Source organism: Myodes glareolus, chromosome 8, assembly GCF_982192425.1.
Source record: "Myodes glareolus chromosome 8, mMyoGla1.1, whole genome shotgun sequence".
NCBI classification, from domain to species: Eukaryota; Metazoa; Chordata; class Mammalia; order Rodentia; family Cricetidae; genus Myodes; species Myodes glareolus.
Window position 1 is genome coordinate 4,956,980 of NC_142033.1, and position 18,587 is coordinate 4,975,566.

The following is an 18,587-nucleotide window of genomic DNA, read 5'->3' on the forward strand; positions in this document are numbered from 1 at the left end:
ACGCACTAACAGGAGAACTGACTTTAAGTTCTGGTTGGACAGAGACAGGGATATGGGTCCATGATAGAGTGATTGCCTGCTAATGGCTAAGGCCCCATGATCAAACACTAACACAGCAGAATCACAATCTTCATGAAATAAAAAATAACATAATAAATGATGGCCCAATGAGCTGGAAGAACCACATTTCTGTGTGACATTGAAGTTAAAATAACAAAAAATCTTAAGTGATGATGATCCTTGTTACAGAGTCAGTTTAAAGAAAAGCAGAACTTCACCTCCTCCCACTTCCAGTTGGCTGACAGGGAAGAGCATTGTTCATCCAGTTACTGTGTGTGTGTGTGTGTGAGCTGCACTCTTTGAGTAGCTGCTGCTTTCACACACTGGACTCCTGATGAGGGAACAGCACTCTGCAGCAGGCTCATCTCACACAGTCAATGCTCAGGCTCCCTCAGAGCTGTTCTGTGGCCCTGTCTCCTCATCACATGATTTCAAGCACAGACCAACCGTCCTTTCCCTCTCCAGTCATCTCCACCCTTCTCTACTTAAACCTTCTCCAAGTCCATTCTCTCATCTGACAGGCTACAGTTTTATCTGTTTATCCAGTTACCATCCATCCATCCACATGGGAAGTTGCATCAGGAAAAAAAAGCTTTTTTCTCCATTTCTCATTCCTGGACTTTGAACTTGGAGGCTGCACTGGTGAATTAAAGTAGACAGGTGTGAGGAGCTCCCAGGTGTGCCAAATTTCTTATTGCATTCTGAGAATTAAATTTCCTACTTGGATTTTTCATTATTGTTCCTCTAAATGAAAAATAAATCATAAAAGGGTTTTCTAAAAGCAAAATGTTACTCATGTTCTCCTTGCTCTATTGAACATTTCTCTATGCCAAGGAGAGTGGAGATGACAGACACATGGAAGGGAGCAGAAGACAAGTGTGGCCCTGCAGTAGACTGACTCAGAAACAAATTGTTTACACTTGAGTTTCACAATTAAAATAATTCATCAGATTACCTGAATTATAGTGATTCGTGTAAAATCCTTGATATTTTTAAATGAACGACAGATAATCCACCAGAGCTGATGCCAGAAAGGGGTGACACACGTGATCTTCTGCAAGACTGAGATTCTCCCTGCCTTCTGTTCCCCCAAGAGTGGATCCAGTTCAGTTCTTATTTCACTGTATAAGGAGGACTGGGCATACATATTGGCTAACTTTTCTCTTACTTGGTGCTGTCTCTCAGAAAGCTCTGTATGTTCATCGGCTTTGGGGAAAAAGTGGATAAAAACAGACAATTATTTAACTGATTTTTCTGAGACACTTCTCAATGAACAACACATACATTATGTATCAGCTTCTCTTTGAGACATTCTCAAGTACCCTAGACTGACCTCAATGTTGCTCTCGTGCCAAGTGTGACCTTCAACTTTTCCAAGTCGTTTTTCTGTCTCAAGTGCTGAGATTGCAGGCATGCACCTTCACACCCAGTTATGTGCTGCTAGGAACCTAACTCACGGCTTTTTGCATGCTAGGCAAGCAGTCTACCAGCTGAGCTCCATCTTTAGCCCACCAAACTTTGGGCATGAGATAATTACTCCTGTGTAATTCCTTCGCAGATTAGAAAAGTGTCCCTAATTGACCTGACTACTGTCATTACCCCACGGATACAGCAAACAGATTGACCTTTTTGCATATAGACCCAAATTCTTAACAAAGTACTCCTTCCCTTATGGAGTTATTCTTCTTAATATAGAAGTCTGGTCCCTACTTTCTGCCACCTGTGAATGTATCTGCAAATGTTTAAACTGCCAAGTATCATGTTTTTAAAATGTTATTAACAAAGTCAGTCATGGTGATATAGCCCTGTAGTACCTACACTTGGGAGGTGAGGTAGAAACAGCACAAATTTAAGGCCAGTCTGACTACATGAGCAAACCCTATCTAAAACAATAACAAGACTAATATAACAAACAATAGGTATATTTACTTTTAACCTGAAATTTCCCTTGTGATAATATCATATAAATAATCTTTTATAAATTAAATTAAGAAACATCCAACACTAACAGACAGCAAAATCTGTTAGTTAATTTTAGACACTGAATTAACATAAGAGCTATTTCTTATGAGTCATGTGGTTTTGTGGCAGAGGCCATGATGCCAGAGGACATGGCAGAGGAGCAGCAGGTGGTGACTGAGGTTCGGGGAGTTGGCCCACCAGGATGAAACCCCTTGATGAATAATCTGTTAGGCAAAGAAGCCCCCAGACCACAGACCCCAAAATGCCTTTTGCTTCTGCTTTCCCTTTGCCTGCTTGCTGTCATGCTGTTGCTGTCCTCCTCTGATACCCGCCATGGTTGACTTGGGTGTGGGGAAATTCCCCACTTCCTGTAAGATAATACTTATCTCTTTGGAAAGATCCTAATCTTCTGGGCAATTTTACCTGTGAACTATTATGAAGATGACTTTCTCCCCAATTCTCCCTTCTAACTGACAATAATATCCAGAACTTTGATGACTAGACGTTTATATAAAGCTGTGCTTTTCAGTCAAGACCTTTAGCTCCACCTTAGAAATTGCTTTAGATAACAGCTAAGCTTAATAATTAAAGAACAATTGAATTCTCTAGGAGCCAGGCTGGCTCTACTTCTCTTAATGTTTAACAGATACAGACACAGTTCTTGGTGTCAATGTGCCCATCCCTGCCCTCAATTCTCCTGGTATAAGAAACTATTTATTAAATGTGTATACACCCTAAGGATCTAAAGTAGAGTTGACTGATTGTCTTTAGTACAAAGCTTCAGTTTGTGTTTCCTTTACCATTCCTTGTAAGACTGACTTTATAGATATACAGTAGAATTACTGATTTTTTCTCTGTAGGCATAGTATATGCTGTGTAAATCCACAAGAGAGTTGTCTGGGAAGTGATGTTTTCTCTCTGCTTAGGCTCTGTTGATCTTCAATTAATTACTTAGACATAAATGTACATGGAATATTGGGATGACCTTGCTTTTAATCTTCTAAGGAAGATGAAAAACATGTCACTTGCACACTGGAGGAATTTAGTAAAATCACTGTATGGGATAGAGATTAGGATAAACAGATGTTTCTTGGAAGTAATTTGATCCTGAAGATTCAATGTGGAGGACAGTGATTGTTTTACACAGGGGCCTTGTGGGCATCCCATGACCTTGGTCACAGAACACCTCAGACACACCCGGGGCTCTTGAATTATTTCCATATTGCATACAATGCTTAATGAAAGACTAGAGTCACGGAAACATGTAATGCTCCCTTCAAAAAGACATGTATATTAAGGTTAGTGACCTTGAAATGAGGAAATACTTCATGCAACAAATGATAAATACACTTTTGTACAGCTGTGACCACACAGACAGATCCATCCCAGTCAGTCCATCAGAAGAGGCTGATGAATAAAGAAGGATGTGATCAACAGAATGTGCAATTGTCTTTCTTCCTAACCCCTTAGATAGAAAAGGTTTTAGCCTCACCAGCGCTGTGGCTTCCTTCTGAATCCTGAGCTCTCTAGAGGCTGGTCCCAAGGCAGCAACAGTTGTGTCTTAATGAAACAATTTGGCAAAAGTCTGTGTCTCTAGAAGACTCACATACCTTCATGACCATCTTCCTCTATGTTGAATAGAGAAGAGAAACTTCCGTTAATGATGTCCAGGAAGAAGTCTGCAGGGTTGTGGTGGGAATCATAGTTGTAACCTACAAAGAAGGTAGACCATGAATACAAACGTGAGGACTTTCTTTTAGAAAGGGGGTGGTAGTGACAGAATCTAGGAATTCCGTTCTCTTTTTGACCCTCCCCTTGACTAACTTGTCATTTTCTATTATATACACACTATAATATTTCAGCACTCTCTGATTTACACCCTATTGTATACATATTGGTGTTTATATTAGTGTTATACAGACACATACACATACACATGTATCATACACAGACATAGACAGAGTAAACATAGCCTAGATATAGACAAAGACTACTAGACATACACATAGACTAGACATGGAAATAGACTAGACATAGATCTGGTCATAAAGGTAGACTAGATATAGAACAGATGCAGACTAAACATAGATACATGAACTCTTCCTGTAAAAGAATCATTTGAATTTGGCCTAAATTTTTATTGGGCTCCATAGACTCACAATTGCTCATACAACTTTAAAAAACAGCATATATTTAAACCTATGTTTGTAGTCAAAGAGAATCATCCATAACTATATCCATATTTCTCAAAGATGAAATTGAGGACAGAAAATATTAACAATATGCCATCATCCAAAATGACTGTAAAAAAACAGGCAGACAAAAATCATGGGTCCGCAAAAGCCAGACTTGAGTCACTGCAGCACTCAAACCTCACCTAAACCTGAAATGCAAAGTTAATACTAAGTTAGGGAATATCTCCACAGCTCCTCAGAGTCAGGTCACACTAGGAGAAAACTGAAAACCACCATCTGCTACATGGGCAAGAAGATGATGGTGCTGGGCCTTTCCAAAGCTGTTCAAGTGATGGATAACAGGGCCTGAACCCAGCATGTTAATTAAGAGGGTCACCACAACTGGGAAGCAGAACAAGAGGCTCAGTAAAAATCCTGTACACAGGCATGATACAGGGAAGGAGAAAGGAAGGAGACCTGAACAACAAGCCTGTGCTGCACAATGAACAGAACCCTGTCACCAAATTAACCAAACATATTTAAAATGGAGAAACCCATACACAGTAAGTCTGCATGAGGGCCAAGCAGCATTCCTGAGAACCCCTGTTCTTTGCCCAGATCCTGTGATGGAAGGCGCAATCACAGCAAAAACCAGCCTTACCTGCAGATTTGAAGTACTCCAAAGCCTTCTGTGCAGGCCCATGAAACATGATTTTTCCTGAGGCCACTAAGGTGAGGCTGTCAAAGAGTCTGAAGATGGAGTACGGGGGCTGATTAATGGAGAAGATGATGGTCTGTCCCTTCATAGACATCCTAAGTTTAAAAAGGAAAAATCATAAGTCACTGAACAGAGAGGAACCTTGAGATTCTCAAAAAATATTTTATTCCTGAAGTTAATAATCTAGGCTCCCATTTCAGTTTAAATTTTTCTTAAAAACACCTTGTTTTCCTTGTATTATGCACCTGATAGCTCCAAGTTTTTATTTAAAAGTCTAGGACTTCTAACATGTGAGACACCAGTAGTGCACTCAAGTGTTACTACATAGATCCCTGTGTAGTAACAGACACTGAATCGGAATATCTGGAGTCAGAGCAGGAAACCCACATCATGAGCAGGCAGCCCAGGTGATTGACAGGTTCACTCAAGCTTGAGAAGCACTGACTGAGCAGACATTACAGCTGTGACTGTAAGCACAATTCCCCTCAATCGTTCACACTTTCTGCCTCTTCAGGAATTGGTGTTCACTGTTCTAATTATGTGATTCACATTCCTAATCACTTGCTCTTTCACTAAACACTGCAGTAATAATCTCATTTCAGTTTTCCCAATATCAGCATAAGGCAATTCTAATATAATTCACCCCTTTCTGTTGATAAGGCTTAAAAGGTCAAGCAACAGACCAAAGGGTCACAGTTAGTGAGGTGCAAACCTAGGATTTGATCATTGGTTTAATTCTTTTGGAGGGGCTGTCTTCTGGGGGAGGCATTTGTCATACTTTGACTAGCATCATCCTGAACTGGAGTTGGACAGAGAAGAGGACAGATGAGGAAAGAACACTTGGCTAGGACCACCACATCTAGAAGACAATTTCAACTGTACCCAGGGATCCATATATGCATTGCTGGGAAGATACTTGTGTTTATTGTGCACAAAATTCATTCCACAACATCTGAACTTCATAAATGACCTAAAGGAGTAGATATGGTTGGTATAGCTTTACAGATTGACAGAAAAGGTTCCTCTTGAACATGGAATTGTTGAGCCGTGTCTGGACATATTGCTAGGTTGACTGTGGAGGGACAGAGCGGGGCTCACAGGGTAAGGTCTGTAGCCCTGCTCTGTGTTGAGAATGACATCCTGAGAATCCCTGCCATAGGTGCATCTTCAGTGCTCCATAGGAATACATGTATTGAGCAGGAACATGCCCTCACATTTTAGTGTGTAGATCTGAAGATAAACTTAGGAGTGCTGTGCTTAGTGTGCTTTGTTGCTTTGTGTTTCTCTGTAAGCCGAGCATTGAGGCAATGCAGAATTTTAATTGTAACTTTGCCAGTACTTCTATCTCGAGACCTGCTGCCATTTTTATCTTCTATGAAATTTTTGTTGCCAAGGAAGACAGGATTACAGCTTTGTCTGACAGATTGAGATGGCGTGGTGTATTCTTGGTTATCAACATACTCATGTAGTGTGGGGTTTAGATAGTGAATAATCACAATGTGGGGGCAAGCATGATACATACTGTATAACCTCAATTACCTAATGTATGTACACATGCAGCACCCAGAGGGACACAGAGAGCTGAGCTTCATGTGACTGGGTGACTGTTCTTGGCTTCTTGTGTTTTGTTTCCTGTGAAGCACATGCTACAAAATAAATAGAAGCTCCTTTTTAAAGTTAAAAAAAGAAAAGAAAAGAAAACAGATAAATGACCATTTCAGGAAGTCATACCTTCTGTTAGAAGAATCAATAACCAAAAACAGTGCTTTAGACTGCTATAAAAATATTTCTGTAAAAGCTGGGTATGGTGGCATATCTGTAAAATCCCAGCACTTGGGAGGATCCATAACTCAAGGCATTCCTAAGTTACATGAGATCCTATTTCAAAAGGACAAACAGAAAGATTGAATGAAATGAAGGGAGTGGGAAAGGAAGGGAGGAAGAACATAATGAAAGAGTAGAGAGAAGATGGAAATGAAGATGGGAGGGAGGGAGGGAAAGATGAGGTAGAAAAAGGAAAAGAGAGTGAGAAAACTGGGCATGGTAGCGCATATCTTGAATTCCAAAAGGACAACTGGTTGTAGAGACAAGATAGGGGCAGAATACTGGGCATAATAACTGACTGATTTCCCTGAGAGGCAATTAATAAACCACAAAAGGAAAAAGCTGCAACTTCATGTCATATAACACAACAACCACTAGCATTGCTAGATGGTCAAGATTAAAGACAGGCAAATAAGATGGCTCAGTGGGTAAAGGAACTTGATACTAAGTCTAAAGACCCTAGTTCAGTCCCCACAACTCACTTGGTTGAATGAGAAAGCCAACTCCTTGTGCTGTCCTCTTACCTCTACAGACAGGTTACACAGGTACACATGCATACACATTCACACCAAGCAACTCAAACACACATATAATAGAAACATTTGAAAAAAAGTAGTCTACAACTATAGTGTACTTCCCTGAGTGTTCAGAGCAAGGAGAACACAGCATGTCAGGACCTGAGTCTGTTCCCAGAACAATGGGATAAACCACACTTAGGATGACCCCATGCAATGCACTAAGCCTAGCCATGGCATGAGACACAGTGACAGAGAGAAGTGTTCCATACTGAAAAATGAACAAGAACTTGATCTTAGCGTATCCTGAAGATGACTGGAAAAGGGGTGGCTGGGGAAGGTGATGACACCTGAGGAGTCTACAGGCTAGAAGATGGCAAGGCTTTAGCTGTTGACTTCCTCACTGGAAGGTACAGTGAGGGAGTGGTCTTGGTTCCTGGAAGGACAGGCGACAGTATTTAGGATGATGGACCAGGATGTCAGAACAAAGCAAAGAACAAGGGGAAGGAAGAAAAGATAGACAAGGCAGTGAAGTTCAACAGCTAGGACCCTAGGTCAGGGGAATGGGATAGTCCTTATATAGTTCTTGGGGTTATTCAGTCAGTTTGAAACTCTATTAATTTCTAAAATGTGCAAAACCTCAACCTTTACACTTTTTTTCTATCAATATTTCAGTCATAGACATCTTTCTGGAGAGAAGGAAATACAATTCCTTTTACTTCATTCTTCCCAGGTTAGGACCCAGACCTTAGTGATCATGCCCTCAGCCATCACATTCATGTCTAAATCCCAGAGACAATACCTTATTATTCTATACATGAAGTTACCCAGAGGCCAACATTCCTAGCAGAGGAACCCCCACATGTTAGCCTTCAACTGTCATCTTTACATTCCCATAGTGTTGTATCTTTGTGGTTCTCACTAAATCAGGTGCAGCTGCAAAAACCTTCTCCATGATTCCGTGGACTGTTCTAAACTTAAAAGCTTTCCCACATCCTCTGCCATGGAGAAACTATGTGACTATGCTGTTTTTTGAATCAGGGTCGGATCCTGAAAATGTAACATATAATTGTCCAGTGTTTGGGTGTGAGTGGAGGCTGTGTAGAGCCTTGGAGAGGCTGTGTAGAATGATGAGGAGGCTTTGTAGAGCTATGTGGAGGAGCAAGAGAGATTTTTTTCAGAGAGAATTTTAAAAGATGAAGTAAAAGAGAAAGTTACCATGAGAAAGCTTATGTGTTTTCTTATTTTTCCTCTCAGATGGAAACACTCATAGTTCTCTCCACATTCATGGAATTTTTTCATACCCTGGTCTTGAATGGAGGCCACCTCCCCCCGTCAGCATTATTTCTGAATCTCCTGCACCAAAAATACACACATGTGATCAGGTATTAAATCAATAAAAGTTAATGTTCCTTAGGTACTTACTTACCTTCTCAGAACCGAGATGACATCAATAATAGTGCTCAAGTCTAAGCCAGTGGTGGGGTCATCCAAGAACCAAATGGGATGCTCGGCAACCAGCTCCATTGCTATACTGGTCTTTTTCTCAAGCTCTTTAGATCTAGGCTTAAGCAACAACAACCACCATTATCAACAAGAACAGTCCATTGTCATTTGGTGAACGAGACTGTTCGAGCAGTAAAAGATTTTGTTATTATCCTGATGAGCAAAAATATGGGAACCTGGGAGAAAAAGGAGGTTTTTCTTTTCCAAGTGAGTAGAAAGATTTAGGTCAGACTTGACATGAAGCCTGTGTTAATCTCTGTCTAAAGAACAAGGAAGACGGGACAAGAGAAGAGGAAGTATCTGTAGTAATTTAGTCACCATTTCATACCCTTCCAACACACATAAGACAGAGGCAGTCTACACAACATAAAAACAACACATCACACACATACTACACAACACACATACAAATACATATGCTACACAATACACACAGGACACAGTATGCTGACATACAGGCATGCATACAAACAACACACTGACATACAGTCACAGAGAAACACTTCAAAACATGTACAGACACACAAGCAACAGGCACACAACACACTACACAATACAACACACATAATAAAAACACACACACTGCTTTTAATCAAAAATTCCACATTGCCTTATTAAGACCTTTTTAACTCCCTTAAGACTTTTGTGAATTGACATTGTTACACTGTATAGCATTACAGAATTCATGATTCATCCCTATAAGCAAATCCAAAAGGTCATATAGTCTACAGGTCAAACTGGAACAGTCCTGGTGCCAGCCAATGTCATTGTGTAAGGTAAGAGGGAATAGCAAGGTTTATGGGGACACAAAACTAGGGAAAAATTATTACCAAACATGATAACCAAAACCATGATCAAGCCCAACTGACAACATACAACAAAGGATGTTTAGGGAATAAAAATGAGCATGGTCAGGACAAGGCTGAGGATATAAAGGAATAATTCACTTTGATAGTTAAGAATAGAGTTTCTTGGAAAGCAGATGTCCTTATTTTATGGATGAAAAGTAAGTACTCAGGAGTAAGGAACTACCTAATGTTCTGTTAAAATGCTGCAGGGAGAAACAGCTTTAGTGAGTATGCTGTTGTAAAAACACCAAGAACTCTAGGTGGCAGGTATTAGCAAGTTTACTAATGTACTGGCTATATAATAGTCAAACATTTACAAAAACTGTATATTGCCTTTACATTTCTTAAATCGAAATCTTATGAAAGACTGAAGAGAAGTCTTCACAGGGAAAATCACTTGTCCCATAAACTTGAAGCCTGAGTTCAATCCCTAGAACTCGCATATAAAGCGGTAGCAGTAGAATGTCTGTGTAACTCCATCAAAATGAAATTACAGTGAGGTGGATGTGGATCAGGGTATTAGGCATGTATGTCTTGTTCAGCAGAACAAGACAAACAAGGTGGGAGGAGAGAATAGACCCGTGACAAAGGTGTGTTATGATGACCACATATATGTGTGCATGCACATACACATACACACACACACTCACACAAATATTGGGGAATTTTCTGGTTCTGGTAGAAACTTGATACATGAGAAACTCCATTGACTATACAAGGACAACCCCAGCTAAGATTCCTGGTAATAGTGGATAAGTAGCCTGAACTGACAATCTTCTGTAATCAGATTGGTGACCTCCCCAGCTGTCACTGGAGGGTGTACAGTCACTAACTAATGGGAAGAGATGCAGAAATACACAGCCAAGCACTGGGTCAATCCTGGAAAATCCTGTTGAGGAGAGGGAGGAAGGTTTATATGAGCCAGGTGATCAGGGTCATCACAAGAGAACTCACAGGAGCAACTGGGCTGCTCATGGGAGCTCACAGATTATGAACCAATGGCTAGGGAGTCTGCATGGGATCAGCCTAGGACATTTGCATATGTGTAATTGTTGTGTGGCTTGGTCTGCTTGCAGGACTCCTGGCAGTAGGAGAGACAGGCTTGACCCTAACATTTTGGCTTGGTTTTAGAAACCTGTTCTTAATGCTAGTTTGCCTTGCCCAGCCTTAATACAAAGAGAGGAGCTGGTCCTACCTCAACCTGATATGCCATGCTTTGTTGACACCCATAGAGACCTGAAATTTCTGAACAAAGGTGAAGGAAGAGTGGACTGGGGAGGGGAAGAGGAGAGGGAAAGGGGATGAGAGGGGAAGCTTTGATCAGGAGGTAAAATAAAATTAAAAATTAATTAATAAAATGTTATATTAAAATTCTTGTAATCTATTATATTTCATGACTTTCAAGAAGTTAATAAATATCTTATTATGTTGTCCCTAAAAACAAAACCAAATAAACAACTTAGGGAAATGAATAATTATTATTAATAACACAGAAAGGAAAGTATCTTATTGAACACATAAAACCACATAAATAAACAGAGTAAAAACAAACAAAATTCTATCATTTACAAAAAAGAAAGTGTGGTAAATGTCATCTTTCCTATTATTTTTCCCAACAAGACAAACATCTCACAAACAATTGTGGAGAAGGATCGTGAGAATCAGCAGCTGATACCTTCCTATTCCTCACTGCCTCTAAAGAGGAGACACCACAGGAGTTAATCCACGAGAACTATATTCTGGGGAGACCACTTTCATACTCCCAAATGTCTGCTCTGCAGACATCTGTATATAATATTCTTAATGGGTTGATGTCTTTGTGAGAGCCACGATAGTTTGCAGTCATATGCATATAATCTTCTCAGTGAGTTGATGCCATTGTGAGAGACAAGAAAATTTGGAGGACACACAAGAGGAAAACAACCCCAATGCTGAAAAACTCTAGGTATATAATAAATTAAATGCCTGATCAGGTTCTATAAACCATGTAATAATAAAGAACATTTGGGGAATGTAAATGGTTATAACCTGACAGGACTGAGGATATTAGGATTTATTTCATTTTGCTAGTTAAAAATGGAATTGTTAAGGAAAGCAAATGCCCTTACTTTTTATGGATAAAGAATAGTATTCAGGGATGAAATACTATTCAACATTTTTTCTAATATGTCAGTAAGAAGCTAGTTATCTACTCCAATATTCAGCTGTGAAACTCACTGTTTATCTATTACCCTTCCTGATCCTGTACAAGCCTCAACAGGAGGCATCACCTGGTCCATTCATTGTTACACTTGCCGAAGGTTGTATCTATCAAACCTTACACAAGATCTTGGAATAAATATTGACATAAGATAAAGAAGTGTGGAGGAAGGGCAAAAGTGTACCCTAGTTTTCTGACCAGTTTAACCAGTGAAGAGCACAGAGAGGATAAATGCACGCATGTCTGTCAGTGCTCAATTCACTTTCTCCATGCTCATGACACCCAGGACCCAAACCCAAAGAACGGAGCTGCCTAAGTGAGTTGGGGCTGTCCACACCGCTTAATCAAGACAATCACCCACAGGAATGCCCACAAGCCAACCTGACTACAATTCCGCATTGAGACTCTCTGCTAGATGATTCCAATGTGATTCTAGACTGTGTCAAGTTGACAGTTAAAACTGGGCACCAGACAGGATGAGATAAGAGCATAAAAAGAAAGACAACAGGAAATAACTTTCATTACATAAGTTTGAAGTAAATGCTGAAGAGACCAAGGACAACCCTGAAGGGAAACAAATGTAGAGTGAACACAGAGCGAGAGTTCTCCATCTCACATCCTGTGTCTGTCCAGAAGCACATTCTGAAACAAGGGACAAGTCCTCTAGCGAAGAGACAATAGACAAAAGAAAGTACTTGTTCAATTTGACAAGAGTTTAAGACTGAGGCAAGAGGAGGCTCATGTGAGGAGCTCTTGAAAATGGCCATGTGAGGAACACTCTTCCTTGCTGGATCCCACTCCATTTCCAGGTGTGGCCATTCTAAAGAAGGCTTTGCAGCTTACGTTCCACTTCATATTATGTAACCTGTCACTTACTCAAAAATACAGATAGTAGTCACCTTGACCATGCATATTATATGGAACAGTTGATAGAGGATCATATAATTCACACAGGGATCTCTCTCTCTCTCTCTCTCTCTCTCTCTCTCTCTCTCTCTCTCTCTCTCCTCTCAGCTTCGAGGCTTTCAAGAGTTTTCTTCACATTACCTTGACATTTGCCACTTTATTCAGACACAGAAGTTCAAGGACCTCATTAATCCGCCTTCTTTTTTCATCTCTTGTCATAGTCATTGGCAGTCGAAGAGCTGCTGAGAACTCTATGTTGTCTCTCACAGTCATCGAGCGCATCACCACATCATTCTTAAGGTTAAATGGAATCTTAATTTAATTATTGATTATTATTACTAAGATGATCAGTCTAACATATGTAACCTAGTCACACATAAAGCACACCCACTCTAATGCTCAACTTAAAAATATTCTTTCAATGTTACTGATTTCAGTACAAAGTCTGATGCAGTCATTTTCACCCCTTCCCATTTGCCTTCCAAGTAGAGCACAGGGATTTTGGTGAGTGTTACCAGGAATTATTTCCATAAGTCATCTTCTAAGTAGTGGAGAGAGATGGAGAAAAGGCAAAATTAGACAACAGCAGTCCTCTGTAGAATTAAATTACAGCTAAAATTATTAATATTGTGCCACAGATGTCTTATTCCAATCCTCTCCCATCTTCCTATTTAACATTTCCAACCTCAAGATAATGAGTTATTGTGAAAAGCCAGTGTAGAGAAAGTATTGCCTATAAACATGTCATACAATGAACTGGAAACACACAGATCTATAAACTGAACATCTAACCATATAGAACAAGGGGAAATCTAAAATTATAAACCCACCAACACTTACCCGTGGTACGTAACCAGAAGTACATGTGAAATTAGCAGGTCGAGGTTTTCCATTTATCAAAATATCTCCCAATAATCCACATGGATCTTTCCTTGCAGCTAAGACATCTAATAACCTACAAGGAATACATATGTTGTGTGGTTTGCTTCCTTCCTTCAGTAACAGCTATCAGCTTTCAGGTGCTCAGAATTAAAATTCTGCATATCCTAAGCTTATCTGAAATCACACACACACACACACACACACACACACACACACACACACACACACACCTTTCTGTTCAGTATGTGCTCTAATACATGACAGAATTATGAATGCAAAACACAACCTGTACGTCCTCTGTATCTCAAACTGGTGGTGTGCTTCTGTTATTTGAGAATTATTTCTGGTGATGTTTTCTTGCCCCCAGAAAACTTCTGATTCACCTTCCTAATTTTAATACTATCTCCCCCACATTAAATAATAATATGACCCAACACCATATGCAAATCGCTCTATCATTTCCTATCATTTAAATGACTTAGTAAGACTTCCTGTTTTGGGTATAAAATCAGAATGCATCCTCCTGCACGTTATTCACAGCACACAGGACAGAAGTAGATATACCCACATAACTGAAATAAGTCCCATAGAATTGATTTTTACAGCACAGAAACTGGATGCAAAGAGCTTGCATTTGTTGTCCGTTATACTCACAAAGATCTGCTCCCATCTTGAGGTCCCATGATGGCATTGAGGCCAGGTTTCATGATCCCACTGTAAATACAAAATCATACTGGTTGATTTTCCTGTTTAAAAGAAGTTATATTCATTTAGGGTCTACACTGAATATGATATTGAAGTTGCATGAAATTTTACACAAAAATAAACACAAACTCCTAAGAAAAATTAAATATTAATAGAGGTCTATTATTTAAAAAGATGTTGAATTCTAGTAGTGACTTGTCAGAAAAATGCCTCAGATATCACAAAACAATTTTTATTTATTATTTAAGAATTTGTCTTTTTTGAAACATGGTGCACCGAAGTTCTGTGTCCTTGAAGCAAGTAGCAGGCTTTCAGGAGAATTCCATTACACACATGGCCTTTATGTGCCCAGTACATAACAGCTTCTTGCTAATGTTTGATGAGCAGTGTCTTCGTATAGCCCTGCTTGCTGCTTCGCAGACCTCGTCCCAAAAAGCAGTGACTCATGGGATATTAGTAACAGTGCTGCTATTATTAAAGTAGAATCAAACCAAAATCAATGCATCTCAAGTAGAAATCTAAAGACTAGAAAGAAGCACTCAGAGGAAAGGAGAGCGTTGTCAAATTTAACACTCAAACTGAAAGAAAACAGAGCAAAACACGATCATTATTAAAATAGAAAAGCTAAGTACACACCCCAAAAATGATGATTTTCTTATCTGATAAAGAGATTAGAATATACTCAGTTTAGGACTGGGAGACATTCCTCAAGTAGAGGTCATTATTTACTACTGAATAAGTACAACACAAACACAAATTATGTCCAAAAATTGACTGATTGTTCAGAGTAGAAAATATCCAGTTTAAAAAAGGCATATTCTTATAGAAAACATAGCTATGTTCCCATTTCTTATTTAATATTCAGACAGTGTCATATTCAGAAAATCTTTTGCCCTGCCCATTTCCCTCTTAGTAAGAAAATTATCAAAGTTGTATTCTGAGGCACAGAAATGACCAGTGCCCAACAATAAAGGTAATGGTTGGGGTGAAAGGAAGAGTCTACACAGACAGCGTGGGGAGATCTTGGCATGTGTGCTCTGTCCTCAAATTTGGTTGTAAATATGGTTCTGTATGCCATGGAAAAATGTGTAGAATATTGATTTTAGGTCTTAATGAATTTTGAGCAAATAATTGAGGACCCGGACTTTCTGCTGATGGGACTTTTTCATTGCTTCCATCTCATTACTGGTAACTGATCCAGTCAGCCTGTTCTAAACACTCAGTTCAGTTTACAGAGGGGATGTGTGCATAGATGTATACACAGTTCCTTAATATTTGCAAATTTCTAGGAATTAAATTTTCAGTATCCTCTATTATTCTTTGATTTGAACAGTAGATCTTTGATATTATGTTTTCATTCTTAATTTTCTTGAATTAAAATAATTTCTTGGTTTTTTTGTTATATGTGTATGGGTTTGTCAGGGTTGTTTGTGTTTTCAAAGAACCAGCTTTTGCGCCATTCATCCATTATGTTGTTCCTTAGTCTCCATTGCATTAATTTTACTGTAATCGTGAATCTATCCATATGCATAACAAGGTGAGGCTGGGGAGGGTTTATTGGGTGAAGTGCTCGTCGTGCGAAGGTAAGGACCTAAATTAACCCTCCAAAATTCACATAAAGTTGAGTGCAGTGGTGGTCACCTGTAACTCCATGTTCTTTGGAGACATGGGAGAAAGAGGTAAAAGAATCCCAGGACCCTTGCAGTCTGCTAGCCTGGCATACACTGCAGTGAGCAATAAGGGACTCTGTCTGTAACACGGTAGAAGGTGAAGACCAGTGCTCAGGGTTGTCCTCTGATAGTCTTGTGCCACAGTTTTGTCACATATCTGTACATGTGAACATGAACATACATACACTTATGCACACACAAACAGATGTAGACATATACACACATACACTCATACACATACATAAACAGATATATACACATACATACACAATACACTTATACACACATAAACATATATATACACATACACACATAATACATTATACACACATGAACAGATATATTCACATACACAGACATATATACACACTAACACATACATACACATAAATGTACACACACATACATAAGAAAATATTGATAATAGAGGAAATCTAAATCTGTGTTGAAAAACTTGTTCAATATACTTTTTTGTTTAATTCATGTGCATACTTCATATTTGATAGTCTTTCTATCACACATGTTTTTTTACGAAATGCAAAGCCACTCTGCACTGTTTCTCGGTAGCTGATGTTATGAAAACTCAACACAGCCTCTCCAGTCAAAGTGTTCTGGTCACTGGTGTCCATTCCAGGAAGGTCACTCGGATTGCTTTCTATCATTGAGATTGCAACAGGGTCACTATTGGACGCCATCTCCAGAGGTTCTTCCTTCCTGTAGAAGGAACGGCAAGAGTAAGTTGATAGTTCACACAACAACATTATTACACGGAACACTTAAGGATTATTTTAAATTGTGCACTCATAGGCAGATTTCATCCTGATGAACAGTTCATATTGCTGTGATTACCTAAGAATCCAATGAGAAGCAGACATAACTGAGGACATAGACTCCTCTTAGATGACCAATTCCTAAGAAACAAATGAGGCCTAATGAGTGCAGTAAAAATGTTCTTCATAATTCATAAAGCAAGAAAGGGGAAGATGAGAGGAAAGATTTGTCTTACTTCAAAAGAATACACTATAAGTTCAGAGACAGAAATATGACAACCATTACCATATTTCTTCTGTGTGTGTGTGTGTGTTTGTATGTGTGTGTTACCTGTATGTGTGTGTAGGGGACAGAGAGAGAAAGAGAGATTTGGTCAACTAACATAAGTTGGACTTGCACGGTGATTAGGAGACCTTTCTGACTATTTCCAGCTTCAGACTGCACCTCTGTCATTAAGCATCTTCAGACAGTCAAGGAAACGAACTGCTGACAATGACAGCATCGCTACTGTAACAGGTAAGTCTAAATTCTACGAAGACTCAGATTTTAAAATGACAGTGATTAAGGACAACAAATCAGTAGCTAAGCAGTTTAAGACTTTCAAAGAAACAAAATACAAATAAATTTAAATGTATCATTTCACAAGTTTTTAATTTCTGCTTCAATTTAAGATCTTTAGTGAACTAAGCCTATGAAGCAATTTAAAATGCCATCTTCAACACAGCCAGTTTTTCTTTCTAAGAGCTGACATCTTGAGTGGGGAGCCCCTGCCTGTGAGGGAGCAGCTGCTCAGGCAAGCCTCCTCCAAGAGAATCCTTAAAGCAGGCAGGGCGGGAGCAGCTGTGTGAAGAGCTCTGATGACAGCCAAAGCAGCCAGGGTTGAGGGACAGCAGCACTGAAGCCAGCCACTCCCTGTCCTGTCTTACCCCCTGCACAAGCACATCAAAATTACCCAAGTACATGTCCAAATCTAGAAAAGAGACGAAAAGCCAGGGTTGAGGGACAGCAGCAATGAAGCCAGCCCAGCCCCATCTGCCTCCCCTCCTGTCACAAGCCCATAAAACATCCTAAGCACAGGTCAAACCCCATAAAAGGCAGGGTAACAAAAGCTTCTAAATAATATACAAGGAGACCTGTTATTCTTGAAAATTATTAGCAGTCTGTCACCAAGCAAACCTGGATCCTCAAAACAATGGCATCCTCTAAACCCTGTGCCTTGAGATCCAGAATGTTTAGGCTTTGGGAATTAGGACTATGGGGCTAAAGCTCTGCACATCAGCTCTACTCAGACATTGCTGGAAGAATGTTAAACTCCTCTTGTTCAAAAAATGTCATCTGAAATTTCAATGAATTTCTAGGCATGGGATAAACAAGACTAAAGATTTCTACAGTAAGAACTTAGAGGGAGGTTCACAAGTATTCCAGACTGCAATTAGCAATCATTAATAATATGACGATTGATTGCTACATTCAAAGACATAAAGAAAGGGATTACAGATTTCTTATCACAAGACACAAAATCTATTTTTAAAAAAATCATAATTAAGATTTCAATAAATGTATTTAGCAACCACTTAAACACTGATAGCTCAAAGAAAACTAGACAAACAAGACTGATACTGAAATTAAATCATTCTGAATGAGAATAATAATAAGAAAAGAGAATCCCCAAGGTGAGAAGAAAGAGAGGTACACAGAAGCATAAGGCATCTGCAGGACTTGACGCAAGGGTCTGAAGTTCTTATACAAGAACACATGAGGCGGGAGACTGTGCAGAAGACAACAGCACATGGAGAAACACGGGCCTGGGCCTGAGAGCACAGGTCAGTGCATGTTCCGCATGTGT

The 18,587-nt window shown here is 39.5% G+C and overlaps 1 protein-coding gene across 3 annotated transcripts in view; it reads right to left on the minus strand.

The window, feature by feature from the left end:
• Nucleotides 1-18,587, minus strand: part of LOC148121082 (ATP-binding cassette sub-family G member 3-like) — a 54,046-nt gene that overhangs the window by 23,421 nt on the left and 12,038 nt on the right. For all 3 annotated transcript variants that reach the window (XM_087908785.1, XM_087908784.1, XM_087908786.1), the window contains 8 exons: nucleotides 16,463-16,684; nucleotides 14,250-14,309; nucleotides 13,554-13,668; nucleotides 12,855-13,007; nucleotides 8,683-8,819; nucleotides 4,858-5,009; nucleotides 3,633-3,734; nucleotides 1,016-1,266 (listed from right to left, as the gene is read on the minus strand). In XM_087908785.1, the coding sequence (XP_087764911.1) occupies nucleotides 1,016-1,266; nucleotides 3,633-3,734; nucleotides 4,858-5,009; nucleotides 8,683-8,819; nucleotides 12,855-13,007; nucleotides 13,554-13,668; nucleotides 14,250-14,309; nucleotides 16,463-16,665 (1,173 nt within the window). In that variant the 5' untranslated portion in view covers nucleotides 16,666-16,684. The remainder of the gene's footprint in view (nucleotides 1-1,015; nucleotides 1,267-3,632; nucleotides 3,735-4,857; nucleotides 5,010-8,682; nucleotides 8,820-12,854; nucleotides 13,008-13,553; nucleotides 13,669-14,249; nucleotides 14,310-16,462; nucleotides 16,685-18,587) is intronic.